Source organism: Athene noctua, chromosome Z, assembly GCF_965140245.1.
Source record: "Athene noctua chromosome Z, bAthNoc1.hap1.1, whole genome shotgun sequence".
Classification (NCBI taxonomy): Eukaryota; Metazoa; Chordata; class Aves; order Strigiformes; family Strigidae; genus Athene; species Athene noctua.
The window spans coordinates 58,818,252-58,834,079 of NC_134077.1; the positions used below are offsets into that span (position 1 = coordinate 58,818,252).

At 39.2% G+C, this 15,828-nt stretch overlaps 1 protein-coding gene across 5 annotated transcripts in view; it reads right to left on the minus strand.

Annotated features, from left to right (window-relative positions):
• Positions 1-15,828, minus strand: part of TRPM3 (transient receptor potential cation channel subfamily M member 3) — a 310,579-nt gene that overhangs the window by 85,765 nt on the left and 208,986 nt on the right. For all 5 annotated transcript variants that reach the window (XM_074933038.1, XM_074933036.1, XM_074933034.1 and 2 more), the window contains exon 8: positions 10,211-10,334. In XM_074933038.1, the coding sequence (XP_074789139.1) occupies positions 10,211-10,334 (124 nt within the window). The remainder of the gene's footprint in view (positions 1-10,210; positions 10,335-15,828) is intronic.

Sequence of the window (15,828 nt, forward strand, 5' to 3'; positions counted from 1 at the left end):
TTTAATAATAAAAACCTGGTTTGGGTGTACGGCATTTGACATTGTTTGTGTCTTAATCTCGCCCTTGGGATCGTATCAAAACTTCCCCTGACATTTGATCGGGACAGCTGTGCACATCAACAACTGCGATGATAAACACAGGTGTGTTTCCATGTAGACCTGCAGCATTGGAACTGGTTAACAGCCACAAAGAGAGAAATGGGTTTGGGTGATGAGATACACATTTTCATTCAAACATTGGTGAAATCCAACCTGTTCCATTACCCCGATTCAGGAAAGAAATGTGAAGCAAATATGATGTACTTCACTTTCTTCATCTCTTCTACTGTAGGGAGAGTTCTTGGAGGTATTGACAAGATACTACCTTTACACATTTTCTTCTAAAAACATGAAGTGACTTGAATAGATAAAAAGGGATATGAGTAGTACGTATAAAATAATGAAGCTTTATCACCTAGAAGGCTTTGACATCTGAATCCCAAGCAATAGGAGCCAAGACCAATTGAAACCTAGTATACAGGAGTTTATTAACCCCACTGGTCCCAAAGCAGCTATTATCCACAAACATCAGTGGTGATGATATAAGAATCATTAATGTGTTCCAGCACATACAGAGAAGCCTGAAAAAATGCTCTTAAAGGAGATGTTAGCTGCCATGTAACCCCATCACATGACTGTTTCACCAATAAAGCACTCTTCTAACAGATAAGCAGGCATCCATGCCATGGACTAGAGGGGTTAGAGTCAACTTCTATCTATGTATGTCTGATCTTCTGAATAAGACCCTTGTGCATATGATTTGAGCTTTGTTTTACATTTAGTCTCACCTATCACTGGTCTTTATGTGGGTGGGTATTCCTGCACAAGTCCTGTTAGCTCATTCTGGGAAACTAAGAACTGGTAGCAAATCACAGCCTTAGACAGTTTTACTCTTGAATAAATGGGCTCAATTTGACACCTAACCTTGGATCTGTAATGTCTCTGCTCTCCTGCTAAACTAACAGTCCTGGGTAAGACAATTTCTTTAAAAAACAGCCAAGCAAGCTAATGTCATTCTGGGCTTTTAGTAACCTGTAACCCATCTTTTGCTCACAAATACTAAGCAATCTAAAACAGAATTGTTTTTCAAGGCAAAGTTTAATAAAAAAGCCACAAGTGATATAAAAAGCTGATTGCTGAGATGGATGGACCTAATATTCTGTTACTTTAAGAGAAAAAAATTTCAGTTTGATCATTTCCGCTGCTATGTATACTGAAAAATTATGCCTTGCAAGTCATTGCCCTAAAAAATGTTGTCTGCGGGACTTACATGCACACATATGTCTTCTAGTCTGAACTAGAAATGTTGACCTTAAAAGGAAGTATGGCGAGTTGATTGGGTGGCAAGGGTACTAAAGTTGGGATTCATTCCATCTTAAACTTCAATTTCTAGTTTTGTTTTGCAACATATTTTCAAATCGTCTGACAGTACATGGATGCCCAGGTTGGTTTGTTATAGATGACGCAGGCTTAGGTCTATTCCATATTAGGTTGACAACAAAGTCATGGTAACACAGAAAACAAGCAGCAAACCCAGCCACAAATCAATAGTTTCCTAGCTTGCTTGATGGTGAGACTAATAATCCTTGGTAATACTTGGAAAAGACAGCTCACTTAGTGTAAGATACTCCTATAGGACAGTGTATTTGCAATTACTGCTGTATCTACACAGAACCTGCATCTTATACAGTGAACTCCTTGTCTATGACTAAGATATTATAGCAGTAATTAATGGGTCTGCATGCCCCACCTGAAGCCACAGAAAGAGTAATTATATTTTTTTTAGAAGGCGAAAGAAATTACAACTCCCCAGACACATCAGGACCAGGGGGTAATTCCCTTGTTGCAAAAATTGGTCTGTATTATCTAACGTGGAAGTTGTTGTGTTACACAGTACTGTTTTACCTTCACTTTCATTACTGGGACAATTGGCAGAGCTGTATAATGATTTAATGTGCATTTCCCAGAATTACTTACTAATAGTGTGAATAGGTTAATGGCTACTTTCACAAGCTTATATTTTTAGAGGGAAAAGAAACACCGTACATTTAATTTCTGTAGCTGCAATTTTAAACATGGAATATGTAGGAAGGGAAGAGATTTGTAGTAAGTTGCATTAGTATCTCCTAGGTTACTCTGTGTGTGATAATTGTGCAGGCAGTATGTGCCAAAAAACCCAGAAAATGTCCACATAGTGAATGTAAGCAATGGAAGGAATATTGGTCTTTACAGACTGCTGCTGACGATAGCACAGCAGAGGTTCAGGATGGACCAGGATGGAGATTCCTGGAATGTGTGGCAGATAACTTCCTGACACAGCTGGTGAGTGAACCGACCAGAGAAGGTGCCCTGCTGGATCTCCTCTTTGAGAAGGGCTGGTGGAGGATGTGGTGGCTGGAGGCCGACTAGGGCACAGCGAGCATGAAGTAGGAGAGTTCTCTATTCTTAGAGAGGCCAGGAGAGGGGGGATCAGAACTGACATCCTGGAATTCCAAAGGGCTGACTTTGTCTTGTTTAGGCACCTGCTTGAAATGATCCCCTGGGAGACTCTCCTGAAGGGTATAGGGGCCCAGGAAGGCTGGGCACTCTTTAAGAAGAAAGTCTTAATGGCTGAGGAGCAGGCGGTCCCCAGGTGCTGTTAAGAGAAGCTGGTGGCAGAGAAGACCACAATATGGCCTTTGGAAGAAGGTGCTAGCCACTAACAATGATTTCAAAGATGCTGTGAGGATATGCAGGACAGAAGTCAGGAGGTCTAAAGCCCAGCTAGAAATTAATCTGGCTTCAGCAATCAAAGGTAACAAGAAATGTTTCTATAAGTACTTCAACAGCAAAAGAAAGACCAGGGAGAGCCTCCATCCCCTGCTAGACACAGGAGGAAACATGGCAACTAGTGAGGAAAATGATGAGGTGCTTAATGCCTTCTTTGCCTCAGTCTTTAATAACAAGACTAGTTGTACTGAGGGAATCCAGCCTCCCCCGCCAGAAGACAGAGACTGGGAGAATGACCCCCCCGCAATCCAGGAGGAGACAGTCAGTGACCTGCTGCATCACACAGACACACACAGTCTATGGGACAGGATGGGATACACCCGAGGGTGCTGAAGGAGCTGGCTGGGGTGCTCGCCAAGCCGCTTTCCATCATTTACCAGCAGTCCTGGCTGACCGGGGAGGTCCCGACTGATTGTAAATTAGCCAACGGGACACCCATATATAAGAAGGGTTGGAAGGATGAACCGGGAAATTACAGGCCTGTCAGCTTGACTTAGGTGCCCGGGAAGCTGACGGAGCAGCTCATCCTGAGTAACATCACACAAGACATGTGGGACAACCAGATGCTCAGGCCCAGTCAGCATGGGGTTATGAAAGGCAGGTCCTGCCTGACAGACCTGATCTCCTTCTACGACAGGACGACCTGCTTATTGGATGAGGGAAAGGCTGTGGATGTTGTCTACCTTGACTTTATTAAGGCCTTTGACACCGTTTCCCACAGCATTCTCCTGGTGAAACTGGCTGCTCGTGGCTTGGATGGGCACAGGCTTTGCTGGGTAAAAAACTGTCTGGATGGCCGGGCCCAGAGAGTTGTGGTGAATGGAGTTAAATCCAGTTGGCGGCCGGTCACGAGTGGTGTCCCCCAGGGCTCGGTTTTGGGGCCACTCCTGTTTAACACCTTTATTGATGATCTAGACGAGGGGATCGAGTGCACCCTCAGTGAGTTTGCAGGTGACCCCAAGTTGGGTGGGAGTGTTGATGTGCTCGAGGGTAGGGAGGCTCTGCAGAGAGACCTGGACAGGCTGGAGCCATGGGCTGAGGCCAACTGGAGGAGTTTCCATAAGGCCAAATGCCGGGGGCTGCCCTTGGGCCACAACAACCCCCAGCAGCGCTACAGGCTTGGGGAGGAGTGGCTGGAGAGCTGCCAGTCAGAGAGGGACCTGGGGGTGTTGATTGACAGCCGGCTAAACAGGAGCCAGCAGTGTGCCCAGGGGGCCAAGAAGGCCAATGGCATCCTGGCTTGTGTCAGCAATAGCGTGGCCAGCAGGGACAGGGAAGGGATCTTACCCCTGTACTCGGCACTGGGGAGGCCGCCCCTCGATTCCTGTGTTCAGTTTTGGGCCCCTCACTACAAAAAGGACATTGAATGACTCGAGCGTGTCCAGAGAAGGGCAACGGAGCTGGTGCAGGGTCTGGAGCACAGGTCGTAAGGGGAGTGGCTGAGGGAACTGGGGGTGTTTAGTCTGGAGAAGAGGAGGCTGAGGGGAGACCTCATCGCCCTCTACAGATCCCTGAAAGGAGGGTGCAGAGAGCTGGGGATGAGTCTCTTGAACCAAGTAACAAGTGACAGTAAAAGAGGGAATGGCCTCAAGTTGCGCCAGGGAAGGTTTAGACTGGATATTAGGAAGCATTTCTTTCCAGAAGGGGTTGTTAGGCGTTGGCATGGGCTGCCCAGGGAGGTGGTGGAGTCTCCATCGCTGCAGATGTTTGTTGGGTTGACATAGTGCTTAGGGATATGGTGTAGTGAGAATGGTCATTGTTACATTAATGTTTGGAGTAGGTCTTTTCCAACCTTGATGATTCTGTGATTCTGTGACTAAATACCTGCCTAAATTGTACACTTTTGCTTCAACCGTTGGTCTGACATTCTTGTGCTTTCTGTTAGCAGAAGCCCTACCTCATCTGACAGCAGCTGAAAAGCAGCTGGTACCATCAAAAGCTTTTCAAGATTTCAGTGTAATACAACAGTAATACAACAGCAACCTTTTTTTTTTTTTTTTTTTTTTTTTTTAATATATATAGCTGCTTTGCTATTGGAACTTGTTAGCTGAATTACTGAAATAAAAAAATCCAGTCTGAGGATTAGATTTCGTTCTCTGTGGAGTCAATGGCAAAGTCCAGCTTACTTGATCTGACTTACTTACAGAGGTAGGGTCCACATACTAGACTAATCCTACTGATTTGCACTGACTGGACAGGAGATTTAACCTTTATTAAAATTAGGATAGCTGCTACAGTCACTGCTGAAGAGGACTGGCATCTCCATTTGGACACAGAGGATGAATTAGGGTCAGTACACTTTACACAGGAAATCTTAGTGTTTCCACAGAAGACACAAGAGTTGTTTCAGCAACCAGCAGGCTGGTAGTTACATGATGCTTTCCTGGTCCATATGTCTACTGCCAAGTTCCATGCTGTTCACAGCAACTATATCACTGCTGGAACTACAGTTGATTTTTCTGTTTGAGAAGTCACTAAGTTCTCTTTTGACCCCTCTACAAAAAAGATTCCATCAGCATTAAAAAATCTTAGCTGAAATAATTTTTTTTTTTGAAGCCACATTTATTTTAAAAAATGGATTTGAATGAACTTTTCAACTTTTGGGAAGGCCCAAAGGAATGAACTGACAATATGTCGGCAACTTCTTATAAGTCCATCGGATTTAGCTAATACTGAATTCAGAACATATCTATGTGTATGCTAATAAACAATTTTAGATGTACAATTCCCAGTATAAACTCTTCCAGAAACATGGACAGGTTTGCTCCAGCCTTTTCAGTCAGACAAAACTGAAACCACTGAAGATGAATAGATCTTATTCATAGTTCAAATAGAAAAGAAACTGCTAAATCACTCAACAGCTTCCCAGTACTTTGGGTCAGTAATCAATAAGCTGAGTCAAAGCCTTTTATTAGTAAGATAATATTAGGGTATGAATGTTAGCCTTGCAACACAGCCTGATCATGCACTATGCATTTCTGGACAATTTCAATCCATCTCTTTTTGAAAGAAGAACACAGTAAATAGCAAGCACCTTCATGATGCAGGTTATCCTGATAGCTCAATGAACCTAGCTACTTCAGCATGACACTGGCTTTGTTTAACCTGACATCACCAGAGTTGTTAGTCATAAAGTCATCTGGCATGATCTGTTACCATATATATACACTCAGCAACACAAAGTAGAAGTAAGGTTTACACTATCCCCAAGTAACCATTATGTTTGTCACAGTGACCATACACTGAGGTACAGGAATAACAAAAAAGAGAGACAAGTTAAAAATAGCCATTACTAGCTGACATGAGAAAGAGATGGGACTTTTTGATTCTCTTTTAGCAAGAACCTAATTAAATTGTGTCTGCCACCTCTACATGGAAACGAGTTCCTGGAATTAATGGATGCACACAAACGCATGCCCACCATCCATATGCTCTTCATTCTGCAAACCTTTCTTGTGGTGCAGTGGTAGGCAATGACACTATTTGCTTAATGTAGTAACTGAATCTTTGAATATTCAGGGAAGCAAATTTAGCAGAAAATGGTCATGATATTAATAAGAAAACAAACTTAACCAGCAGGCAGTACACAGTCTTTACTGCTGGTGTTAATGTGCCATTTTTTGATTACTAAGGTACTAATATTGGATCTATCCTGATTCATGGCAAATGCCTTTTCTATTAAATTGATATATAATCAGGTCTATTCACTCTCAAAGCACTATTTTGGAAGCATTAGTTTTATGAAAAATGTATCTCACCTCAACAAGTATGTTTATTTTCAGGGACATGGAACTTTCTGGCTTGCCACAAAGTGGCCTTTCCCAGTTCCTGCCCAAAGAAGCTCCACAGATGGATCCATGCAGCTTGTTGGAAAGCACATTCTGGCTTTTGAGAAAATTCACATTGTGATTTGTCAACAAAGCACTCCAGTAACATGCCAGTCTAAACAAAATGATTAAGTACTACTGAAAGAACGGAGCAGCCTATATTTGTCAGAAAACTCAAACACCAGAAGTAGAGTCTTTAAGGGAGAATAATAAGGCTAATTTATTTACTGAGACAGAAGTAAATTTTGCACAGCTAGAAACAGACTTCTGAACTATAACCTAACACAGTGTGTTTTCAGGTACTATCTGAAGTCTCCAAATCTGCTGTCTTGAGGGATTGACTTCCTTGGTGCCACTTGACTCTGGGGCCAAGCTGAGGCTCCAGTAGGAGATGTCCCTGCCAGGATGAGCAGTGCAGGCAGTGCCCTCACCTGCTCTCTGTATTCTGAGATGAGCAAGGTAACTGCAGTAGAAGGAAAGATCAAAAACTGTCTCATACTTATCTCCCCCCCCCCCCCCCCCATTTATGGAATTCCATTTTATGGTAGCTTTGGACTAATTGATATGGAATGCAAATGTCCTAAGCAAAAATTTTTTCTTTCTTTTCTTAAATTCCACCTCCCCTCCTTTTTTTTTTTTTTTTTTTAGTGACAGGCAAGGTATCATCAAATGGGTGGCTTTAGCTTCTCATGAGCCGCATGCAAGAGACAGGAACATGTAGAAAAAATGTTCATGGTGCTTTTTGAAAAAAAATGTGGACTGGAGTTTGCAATACTGCCTCCTGCCCACTTAGCTTTGATGAGCCTTCATGCTCCTATTTTAGAAACTTATTGGCATAAACTTTTTAAAGAATTCTATGTAAATGTGACAGTAGATAATCTATTAATTATATACAAAACACTCTTCTGACCTTGTAATCTACAGTTATATATATAGACCTGTACAGTCTACTTCATTTAAAATAGATTTTTATACCACAGACCTCATCAACCGTGGTCCAAACACATTTCTGAATATAAATGCTGATGCTTGCAGTATCAACACCACTAAGTTTTCAATTCTATAAAAACTACTCACTAAATTGAGAAGTGGAATTTGCTCTGTCTTGCAAACCTAACAGACTTCGATCTCTCCTCTGATATGGCCTCACCTTATCATTCAGCTTGTGTACTCTGATTTTATACAACAAACGAACTCACACTTTATCAAATAAATGCAACATTGCACATCAATAATAATGATGCTCTCTGGGCATACAGTTCAGAGACAATTCTTTAAAACTTAAGTCCAAAATGTCAGAATTTGAAAAATCTGATGTTCTTTTAAAGGGGTGATTTTTGCTATGATTATGTTTTTTCCCCAGCCTCCACACTTATGTCAAATTTATAAAAAGAGATACCTGTCTTTTTACACATTCTAAGTAAGTATTCTAAGAAAATTTTCAAAGATAGCTTTTTGTTCCTTTCCAGAGATTAACTTGCATTTTATTTTCTCTCTCCATGTCTGAGATTCATCTGTATCTATGTACTTTACTATAAGAGCATCTTCCTGCCTGTACTGTTTATACTTAATTGTTTAGCAGCACACTGTAATATGACAAACCTCTCCTGCACTGTCTACTTTGTTCCCTATGAATTCACCAGCCACAAAGTCAAACAGTCAGGCACACTGACCGTGAACCTAGGCGAAATAGCCATGATCAATCTGGCTGCTGTTGAGCTCTCTGAGACAATCTTTTGCATCGTTCTTCTATTTGTTTCTTTATGGAGGAGATCAGACTAATTATGAAGTCCGCTCATCAAGCAGTATTTTGCCTTATGCACAGCCAAATTAGGAGGTCAAGCCTGATGAAGGACAAGAGCTGTGAGAGATGTGGAAATACGAAACATCTGGCTTTGTAGAACCAATGAAGGTCCACTTGCTCCACTTGTAGAACCACTTGCTCCTGGGAACACATCACAATTCCAAGGTCAGTCATCTCCTCTGATAATGCTGTCTTCATCACTATGAGTATCAACTATCTTTTACATTCACATAGAAGATTATGAGTCTTAAAGGACACCGTTAGCCTAGAAACCACATCTCAGACATAAAATCTTTCTAGCATGCTACTGTTAAAATTAATACTGAGTACAACTGAAATACCAGAGGGAAACACTTGTTTTAATGTATTCTCTTTACATATGGTTAGGGTAGTGGTATACATTCAAACTCAGAACACCTGATTTTGGGCTTGATGTAGTTCACCTAGGGAAAGGATGACTATACCTTATGGGCTGCACTGTGTATGAAGCACTGACTGCTTGTGAATAGCTAAAGGGTGTTTTAAAGTCTGCTATAGAGTTTCAATTCCGTCTGTGGGAGGAAGAAGGCAGCAGGGGCTGCTGTATGTCCAGTTCATCAATCATTTATATTGCAATGGCATAATGGAACTGCATGTTGCTGTTATGTCTTCAAATAAAATTTGTCCTTGGGATCTTCTCCTGTCTGTCATTGTCCAAGTACGTGCCAGATGATTGTGGCACATGTTATGCATAAGAAATGCTGACCACTTTTTGATGGATACACAAACCAAACAGAATACTGTGCTTTGGCAAGTTAAACCATGTAAAGAAATTTCTATTTTACAAAGCTCTGTCTAGAAGAACAGCCTTTTTTATTAACATTTCCTAATTGCTTTTCCCTGTTTCCCTCCAGTGTCAATTACTCTGTGGCATATTTTCAACCAAAATGAAAAGGCAGAGGATGAAGTCACAAAAATCCTCAGTTACAGAAAATGAAACCTCTGTAAAACAACTGAGTCAGTCTTTCCTCTTGAGTGTTACTCTACAAAAAAGTGTTGCAGACTGTCATCAGCCTGGAATTCCAGGAAGCTATGATATGAACTGAAAACAAAGCTTAGAAGAAAGATGAAGTTACAAAATTGAGTCAGTTTGTAAGAAATAAAAATCCCTGGAACTGAACCCCAAGTTTTTAACAATGTGAGTTTGCTTCAGAAATGCTTCTGCAAAAGCAGTCTCGTGGAGCTTCCAGAAACTGTTGAAAGATCTTGCGTTCCTCAAAACAGTGTAAGTATTTGTTAAAGGGATACCCTTGCCACTGCAGAATAGGAGCCTTGGAGACAAACTGTTTTCTTTTCTGGTCATACATCTCCATAACTAAATAATAGCCCTAGTGATACTTGTGTAACTCTACAGCATCTTTAAAATATGATCCAAGTAACCAATAAACAATTATGCTTCCTTGTGAGGTTTTCTGTAGTTGAATGAGGTAGAATTTTAATCATAATATGCCTGAGAATGACTGAAAGGAGTAATATCCATACTCTACTAGTTGGATTTTGTCCTGTCAAAGGAACTGTAGAGGAGTCTACAAAGGGAACAGATTTGTTGGATTAATCACTTTAAATGAGAAAATATAGATTAAAGTAAACACAAATCAGCATGATATAATATCCTTTTAAAGTCTGTGATACAGCGATTAGATCTGTGAAATCCTTCAACAGGCACCTGAAAGACTTGATCAAAACAATGCATAGAGCTCTCTCTTTGCCTCTAAAGAAAGCTTGAACATACCAGCTCCTTCTTTTTCATGCACTCCATGAGGACAATGAAAAGGTGCTGTGCCTGGGTTCGGGTGTATGTGAAAGTCTTCTGTATGGTAACTAGCAACTGGTCCCTCAAAGACTCGTTGATAAGTCTGAAATTCAAAAAGAAAAAAATGAAGTAGAAAAACAGACATGAGGGAACATAGCAACTTCATCTAAGGGTCAAACAAACAAGAGAGAGACAACAAATCACATTGTTTTGGGCAGGTTTCAAGGACAGGAATTGCTGAAACCATTGGAAAACAAATTGGAAAACACTGTTCTAGAAAAACACATTGATCATACTGCAGTCCTTCATCTCTGAAGTTTTTATTTCAGTTCCCACATATTGCATGAGAGAAGATCGTTCCAACTATAAGGCCTTTGGGATTTCCTAATAAAGACAAGAACCACAGTGACAGTCTGGATTTGACAGACACCAACACTTCAAGGTAAAATGAAGACCCCTTTCTATCAGTGAGTCAGCAGAATTCAACTCAAGGTTCATTTTATGAAACTGCAAGTATTTGTGTTGTTAGGTTTTTTTTATTTTCCTAACAGTTTCAACCTAACCTAATTGATGCTGCACAGGACCAGGTAAGAAAGCAACAAAAATAATTTCTCTGTTCCTGAGTGCACTCAAAGAAACCATTTTGCTTTTGCTCATGCTCATCTTCCAGGAGTCTGAAGAGTAATCATTTTTGTATTCCTCCTCAGTGCTAATGTTAGTGCTCTAAAAGTGGGCTAACAGCAGAAATAAATAGTAATATTATATGGAATATTAGTACTTGAACCCTACCACTTGATATCAAAAAGCCAATTCCTCAGGGCTGTTCTGGGTGAAACACTGCTGTTCTTAATGTCTTACAAAATAGTGGGCTCTAGTTTAGAACATGTATCCTTTGATGAATGAAAGCTTCTACACCAAGCAGTTTTCTCACTTAAAAATTGTAACTGAATGTTTCAAATCAGCTGAGTCAGATGTTTTACAGGATAAGTAATTGCTGATCAGCTGGGGGAATGAAAATTAAGAGAATCTTTATGATTCATATTTTATGACAGAAGATAAACAAAGATTTAGCCCTGCAGCAACTGCAAATAACTATCAGTAGCAGCACAGTATCTAAAAGTCATTGTCAGCTTATGACAGCTTCTTTGGGAGAACAATGACTAAACCCCTGTTGATTTCATACTATTGGTAAAAGTTATCTGTGCTTCTCTGCAGCAAGAAAGCCCAAATGAGACTGCAGGATATTCATTACACAATTAAATTTCAAATATGATTTAACTATCTAGTGTTTATACCTCCAGCAAACATGTCGTTAGAAGAGACAATGAATGGGAATGGGGAAGAGGTATAAAGGTGCATAGGAGAATATAGGAGGCCTGGCATAGGGAGTGCATATGTTCTGTGGTCTCTAAATTTGACTTTTGCTGTAAATATCCCTGTTGAGTAGGACTTCCACTTCACAAAGAAGCCTGTAAGGCATATGTCAATGTGTTTGAATTAAAATGAGTTTACATGGGGTTTTAGACCATGCTGTGAATCACTGTCTTTCTATGCCTGGCTCCTTCTACTTTATAACAGACTCCTCTTGGATGGAGAGTCTACCTCTGCACTTCCTCTCTTCACTGAGGAGCAGTATGGACCCCGTTGTGCTTTTTCCTGGGATAGTGAAGGGGTGACAACACTGCATTTACTGCTCACTCACTACTTAAGTACTTCTTCCCTGCATGAATGACCTGCTGCCCTCACAAAAAGGCAGCATACAATGAGTTAAAACCTCCAACCCTCTTGGTGGGCAGCAGTGAGAGCTGACAGCAGAATACCTTCTGTGTTCAGGTTATAAGAAAAGTAACTTGACCTTCTGTATAGAAGCATCCTTGCAAGAATGTTGCAAGGACATGGGAACATGAAACAAGATGTCAGAGCACATGTAGAAATATAGATTCACTCCATGTTAAAGAGAATCAACTTGGAAAGGCTGACATCCTGAAAAGTACTAACATACTTTGAGTTGCGAATTAATATGATATAATGAAGTTCCTTTTTTAGGGTCTTTAAAAAAATTTGGTGGGCACTTTGCTTTAATCAGGAAGGCTGTTCTTAACAAAAGGGTGCTATCACTGTAAATACAAGTGTTTCAGAACGAAGCAATTTTCCATCCTTCAATCTAAGAAAGAAAAAAGGGGTTAATCATTAAGAATAAGTTTCCTAAAAACTTCAACTGAACAATCTAAAAATAGATTTAATTAAAGCTCTAATTTCCTTTCAAAATGATATATGAAAGTGAAGTACATGAAAAAGTATGAAAAGTATATGAAGTATATTCAAAATACATGAAATTGGAAGAATCTGAAATTAGAGAACTTCAGAAGATATTTCTAAACATCCTGGGGTGAAAACCATCCTGTTTTTTCATCATAACTTAATTTTCCTTTAAAAAAGTGTAGAATCCAAACTTAAAATTTCATTTCAGAAATGCTCTCTCTGAGAGCAGAGCAGAGCTCGCTCTCAGGCTAAGACACACAGAAAGGAAGATAAATTTGTTTTCATAAGCATTGTCTGAAAGCAAAATTAAGTCTTGAAGCTTCAGAAGCAGCCATACTTTTCCTTCCTGAATTAAAGCTACCATTAATTGTATTATATCATAAGTTTAAACAGCATGTAAAGCAACACCATGTGAAGGATATGGAGGTGTTTTTTTTAAAAAAAGTAATTCCCTAACTACAGAGGTACACATCTGTTGATGTAACACTGCTCAGAAACTTCCTGTTATTGATTTATTCGGTTTTCCAGCCTTACTACTTTTTTAAACGCCTCATTGGTCTGCAATTCTACAAGTCTGTTATGAGATGAAAAACTTGAAGTGATTGTAATCAGAGCAACAATAATGGCAAGCTTTCTGATAATCATAGATGAGTTAAGCTTTGTGTTAATTAAAATCAATCATATCAAAACTGTAACACATTTACTCCTTAGGAATCTATAAATGTTAGAAGGTATCAGATCAAAGTTCCCAGTTATGTAACCCATCTGGGACAAATACAAACTGTGCCAGGCTATTAAAGGATAAATCTATGATGCATTCACCAAATCCAATGCATGTAAAACAAGTAACTTCACAGGGAACTGTGAGCAAAATAACTGGAACTTGCAGGTGGGGTGATGATATATCCACTATGCAAACACAGACACATCTGTTATACATAAAATTTTAGCACACATTTTAAAAAATCAGATTCTTAATTTTAGAGTTGGGGGGAAAAGAGATGGCTCCTTGAGCCTTGTGATTAGGTCTAACTTAGAACACAGGAGATTCTTGTCCACTGACTTGGGAACATTACATATTCAGCAGCCTCTGTCATGGATTATGAACCTCATATGCATAAAGCTCCATAGGCATGAAACTGCTCAGTTCACCAGATTGAAACTCTACGGTTGTGACTTCCTTCCAAGTCAGCATACTCCCACCCTAAGAAAACTGGATAGTGTCAGATGAAGATAGTACTTTTTTCATCTTTCTGACAGGCTTCAATTTGAAAATATTTTGCAACATACCAATAAAGTCCTGTTTGGGGCATTTTGATGGCCCATTTCCTGATTTCCTGAATTCCACTTAATGTGCCACAGAAACAAAACTGCAGGTAACTTGCTCCTGCCTAAACAAAATGTTCTACAAAAGGACAATTTAACCTGTTCATTTCTCTCATTCCCCACATAGTTCAACTCTGTTCTTTCATTCCCCAAACACCTAAAATAAGCTCATTTTCCCACCAGCCTAGATATCCAACTATTTTTTTTTTTTTCCAGGGCATCTGGATTGCTGAAGAAATTTAGGTACCAACTGTCAAAAACTACATACATCTACATTTAATTTCAGAAAAAAAACCTACTTGTAATTGTTGCTAAGAGTGATTTTTTTTTTTTTTTTTTTTTTTTTTTTTTTTTTTGTTAGAAGATGCTAACATTAGTTTTGATGCAACACATTACCAGAACTGACATGTATGGCCTTACCACAGGAGAAAAGGGAGAGAGATCTCTTGGATCCATCAGGAGAGGACAGTTAAAACCATGAACTGACAAAGTACATAAAATGACATTCTATTTCTGTCCAAGATACACTGGAAGATTAAACAGCAAAGCAGAACTCCCTTCATTGCTTTGGCTACGCAGAAGAGACAGATGACAGCATTTTGGCATCTTCCCTCTTCAGAAAGAAATTGTTCTTTAAGACATGCCTAATATTTGAGTAGATAATAGACATTCCATTCAGTAATATTACAGTCTTTCAAACTCATGGCATATGATTTTGTAGTGAACATTGGAGAGGATTTGAAAGATCTGGTCCATAGCCAGCTCCCTAAATTATCTAGGATTTTTTCTCCATAGATTTTTAGTATTGGAATCGTACAATGTATTAGCTATTTATAAAGATAACACTCTAATGCAATTTAAAAATGCAAGTTCTTTACAGATTTTTTTAAACTTACTGTTATAAAAATGTTTTGAAATTCTCTAAATGAAACAGTTCATTCAATGAATTGCATATAATCTGTTCTAACTTTTCATCTGTGAATTCTGTTTTAAAAAAATTATTCTTTTTATTCAGGATAAAGTAAATATATCCATAAAATATCAGTGTAATGTGAAAAACTATTCTGTGCCCTTCTTTATAAGAAGCTTAGGGAATTTTCTGTTTTAATTATGATTTGCACTTCAGACAATCACACTATATTTAAGAAACATGACCAGAGGCTCTGCTGATATTTTCTTCCATTGGGAATACAAATAAAACAGAGCTGTGCAACTTTGTGGGACTGTCTGAATTTCTCACACTTTTTAAATCCACACATTTTGCATAGTATTGTTATGAGAAGAGACAGAAAATAAATGTAATTATTCTTTCATTCTCTTCAAACAGGGCTGATTCCTGGGTTCTTTTATGAGGAATCAGCTTAACTTGCAGCTTTCCATTGGTGGTTGTTCTACTCCATTTTTCCCTGTGTTTATTAAATGGTTGTCCCTTCACCAAAAGAGAGATGATTGTATTTCAACAAGAAATGACCTGCTCCTATTCAGCTTTTGATTTGCAGAGTACTTCATTATGACAGAAAAGTAAAGATAACAAAATATGCAATGTGAAAACAATCTTACAAAATAATTCAGATGTGATAGTACCCATGATCCCCCATGATGTGGTAGACAGCATGGGGGATACAGAAGATACACATCATACCTACATTATGATCTCTTTTGGCTGAAGTATAAAATTCCTATATTTTCCCTATTAGAAAAAAAGAGATTTAAGTAATATACTTCAATTATGAACTCTAAAAACTATGCCACAGTGGATGCAAAGACAGACCAATTCAAAGGCAAACAATGATTCTCATATGAGGATGCTCATTTAAAGCACAGAGAATTAGGCAATAAGTACACTTTTATAGTATTGAATTGAAGTCCTTAAGGTTCTCATGCTTGCAGGAATAGAACTGATGGAGTAGTTAATATGCTATAAACTCAGCTTGGAGACTGCATTCAAATATTACAAGTCATTTCCCATTCTGTAAGGAAATATTTGCCTAAGAAGTGACATAGTTTTA